General features: G+C 37.9%; 1 protein-coding gene across 1 annotated transcript; it reads left to right on the forward strand.

Moving 5' to 3' along the window:
- Positions 1–2557: 2557 nt before the first annotated feature.
- On the forward strand, positions 2558–3858 carry LOC117110295. The gene is made up of 2 exons (XM_033252948.1): positions 2558–2721; positions 2963–3858. The coding sequence occupies exons 1-2, from the start codon at positions 2612–2614 to the stop codon at positions 3219–3221; spliced, it is 369 nt and encodes a 122-aa protein (XP_033108839.1). The 5' UTR covers positions 2558–2611; the 3' UTR covers positions 3222–3858.
- The last annotated feature ends 513 nt before the right edge of the window (positions 3859–4371 follow it).

Raw genomic sequence — 4371 nt, forward strand, 5'->3', positions numbered from 1 at the left:
TTCTCCGGGCTCTAATGCAAAATGTACTCAAAAAATGTCATAGTTGACCCTATTTCTCAGCAACCGATTTTCGTAGAGAGATGATTATTATTATTATTTAAAAGTTTTCATGTATGTTACTATTGGCTCTATTTGCAACATTGGCCGCATATGCTATATTTGACCTAGGACCCTATTTTTGCAAGAATTCCATATTGTAGAAAATAAGGTTTTCATATCTTAGTAACAAATATCAATAACTGACAGCAGTTATATAAATTGGACAAAACAAATGGAAGAAAGGTGCGCATATCGATGTTGAGATGGCATCACTACTTCCGTATACACAGGTACCTTAGTATGGTAGTTTCTACCTTCCAGGCGGGGCGATTCCAATGGATGATAAAAAAAATTAAAATACTTACAAACAGGGATAAGACAAAATGAAGTATTAGCTAGGTATGCCACATTCGGCCATCTTGAGCTGCCATAGCCACAGCCATACAAATGTTGTATGAGAGTTGATGAGTATTATAAATTGCATTCTAATAATAATAATAATCAGTGGCGAAACTGGGCGCCCTTTTTGGGTCCCAGTCACCAATTCCATCGTGAGATTTTAGATGTGCATTGTTATTCTAAATGTTTTTAACGAAGAATAAATCATATAATATGGATCCATAAAATTGAGGCCAGGGAGGGACTTTCACAGTTGAGTCTATACCACCTCAGACCCACTATGGTTGGGACTGAGGTAAGAAAATTTATGAATATGGCACCTTTAGATGGCTGGAAATGGCACTTCACAGACATAAAATTGTGAATATAATTTTCTTTTTTCTCCAGTTTTTAGTGGGGCCCCGGGCCGGCAGCTCCAGGCCGGCAGCCCACCCTCCCCTCACTCTTTACCCCTCCCCTCACTCTTTATTCCGCCACTGGATAGGCATATAATATATTTCCTACAGTCGATTTGACACATTATATGGTGTTTCCTGCGCCCTTGTGGGGCAGAGATAAGAAAATGTATTATTATGGCACATGAAATGGCACTCACACGGGCTTAAAATTGTGAATATAATTTTCTCTTTGTCATTTTTTTTTTTTTTGACAAATTTGGTGGGGTCCTTGCCCGAGAGGGGGCCCTCACTTTAATCGTTATAATATGATATATATTCTACAGTCGATTTCAGACACATTATGGTGTTAGTTATCAACAAAGTCCTTTTTGGTCAGGGTGCTGGATCGAGGAACCTATGGGTAGGGCCACTTCGGGGCCCTGCGGACCGCCGCATGAGTAGTGCATAAGCGTTACGCCACTGCTCTATGTGTAGTTATCCATAAATGTTTGTCTTGGTAAGATTTCTTTTTTCTAAAAATGCATCATTAAGTCTCAGAATGTAGCCTTGTCCTGAATGCAATCATTTGTTGAGTTTCTCTACTTAAGAACAACGTGCTCCTTGGGCGGATGCTGGATTTGGCGGTAGTGGGTGAGTGAGAGACATGCCACCGCAGCACTGTTTGGGGCGGAGGTTTGAAAATTTTGAGAATATGGACTTCTAGGTGCCCAGAAAATGCACTCTCATACCTTTAAAATCTTAACGGTAATTTATATCAACAATGCAAATACAACAATTATTTTTCTTAATACAATTTAGGAGGTGGGATAACACCGTCTGCATCTCCCACCCCCTGCATCCTGCCCAAATATACTCGCACTTTTCCACCAATGGTCGGGATGATGTTATTGACTTGCATATAAGCAGACCTGATATTGCCATAACCCAACATGGATTGGCTCCCGTTTTTTCGTTTAACTAGGCCTGTCACTTAAATTGTTCAACTATATTATCATCTCAAATGTACCCTTGATCTTTATAATCCTCCGCGAATAGACACTATAATTATTATTGGTTCCCGGCCTTTGATTAAATTTCACATGGAATGAACCTTAACTCTAATCAATATTGTTCGTAGAAAGTGATAATATTATTATTGCTTTCCTACATTCCGTTATCATCGACTTTCCGTAGTTTTTTTAAGGTTTATTCTGCAATTATAGTTCCCGGTTTCAGGGGTTTTGTAACTGTCACAGCAGTTAACCATTACCTATTGTCATTTACCTCCTGGGTGAGTGAAGTAATTATGCTAATTCAATTTGTAGATTATGAATCAAATATATGGACTATGGTATATGGATATGGAGTGTTTTGAGTTTTGTAACTGAGTACATAATTTTTGTACACATTCTGTGGATTTTAGCTGCAATTACCAGTTTCTTTTTAGTTCTCCTTTTCTTCCGTTATACAATAGACCTGTCAGGTTCCATTTAGGTTTGCTAAAGTTTGTTGGGTTTTGTGGTACACCAGTATTGCATATATCGGCCTTTTGCCATAATCCTTATGATGGTTACCCCGATCCTCCTACGATTGATTTTAGTATCTTCTTTTGGCGCCCTCTTTTACTATAATTCTGTTCAGATTTAACTTAAATACTCACCTAAATGCATAAACAAGCGCACATTGTGTCATCAATATTCAAATTTCTTGCCAATATAAACTACGACTGAAAGTTCATCGTTTCCAGTTTGTTTGTTTTGCTGTGTTTCCACAAAACATCCTGATCATCATCCAATATGCGTGCCGTTCTTTTCTGTGTCCTTGCTGCTTGCATTTTGATCGTGAATAGCACAGACGACGAGATCTATAGCCTTTTGGAGAAGATCTTGGAGAAAGCTGCCGATCCGTAAGGAATATTTGTAGTATGCAATTACAGTCCACAGGGTTGACCAGAGACAGTTCCAATAAATTCCCTGGTAGAGTTCACGGAGAGGTTACTCTGCTTTCAGACGCCACAAATGTTTGAAAAATATGGTTCGACAACGACGGAGTTCGCCCCTCCGACGGTCGGACCCCGCTGGTACCGCCACCATAGTGTGTTCATCTTTGATAGATCCTTAATGTATATACTTTTTTTTTTTTTACAGTTGCACGATTCCCTATAAAGTACTAGTCGATTGCAAGGGAAATTCTGGTGACTGTTCAAAGTTAAAAGATGTAGGAGCAAGGCGACTTCAAATATGTGCAGATTGCCTCCAGTCAAAGAAGTTAACCGTTAATAAATGTAGACCTGTCTGCGGCAAGTGTCCAGTTCAAGAAACCTGCGACAGATGTCTCGGATCGCCAGTCGTAGAAGACGCTCTAGTTAGATGCTTAAACGCCGGTGGGGCGTGTGCATCTTCATAATGCTAGTTCTGTACCTTGGCACATATATATGGCATTGCATGGTTTTGACGCAATAAATATACTGTATAAATATAAATTTATGGTGTATTTTGTTCTCTCGAGTAGTACGAGTTCTTAGGCAAATCTAGTATCGCCCATGATACGATTAAGACTACGAATGAATGAATGAACAAATTTAACCAAAATATCAATATTTTTTTTATCGAATGCCAGTGTTGTCAAATACGATGAAAGAGAAAAAAAAATAAAAATGATTAATTTTTTCCCCAACAACTATGTATGCTATAAGCACGCAAGTCTCTTTAAGCATTCTCATTAAGCTTTCTATAATAAACAAAACAACACAGTGATGGCGTTGGAATCTGCCCGACACAACTAGGGAGGGGATAAACAGTCGAAGCGGGCAATTTGGCTGAGGGCCGCCCAGGGCTCCTGGTCGGGCAGGCTACAAATATTGGACGAACTTTGGTGAATTAATATTTGTTTTTAAATAGGCATCTAATATAGTCAGTGGCGACGAATTTGCCAACCGAAGACCCCGGAGCTCACGCTTGGAAATCGCACTCTCATATCTATTAAATTAATTAAAATGATTTAGATATAATAAAAGTGGTAGAATGTTTAAATGTACAAAGATTTTCAGAACATTAACGGTATTAAACTTCAGTGTTCCTGTGGCCATTTTCACCTAATTTCCTGAACGACCACCTGTGTATGTAGCAGAGGCTGAATTTTGAATTCAAATATAATATATAATACAATTTCTTCTCTATGCTAATGATACAATGGTTTACTATTCCAATGTTCAATCATTTCTGGACTTTCCTCATGTATTCCCTGTAATGTTCTTCGTATTCTCTTCGATTTAACGTCAACAAAATTGAAATTCTTCAAAAAACAAAGGCTATCAGGATCATATCTGGCTCTCCACCACGGTCTCATTCTTCCCATCTATTTTCCAAACTGAATCTTATACGATATTAAATATTAACTTAATTCAAGAAAGTATATGTGTATACTCTGCCCTGCATTCGATCCTCCCTAATCATTTAAGCAACATGTTTAATTTTTCTTTTCACAATTTTTGTACACGATATAGTACGTATGTATATATATATATATATATATATATATATATATATATATATAT

Source organism: Anneissia japonica, unplaced genomic scaffold (assembly GCF_011630105.1).
Source record: "Anneissia japonica isolate Jap-2015-1 unplaced genomic scaffold, ASM1163010v1 scaffold673_len1821605_cov196, whole genome shotgun sequence".
Lineage (NCBI taxonomy): Eukaryota > Metazoa > Echinodermata > Crinoidea > Comatulida > Comatulidae > Anneissia > Anneissia japonica.

Coding starts and splice junctions, on each gene's coding strand:
- LOC117110295 (XM_033252948.1), top strand. CDS start 2,612: ATGCGTGCCGTTCTTTTCTGTGTCCTTGCTGCTTGCATTTTGATCGTG. Junction 2,722..2,962: donor TTGGAGAAAGCTGCCGATCC/GTAAGGAATATT, acceptor TTTTTTTTACAG/TTGCACGATTCCCTATAAAG.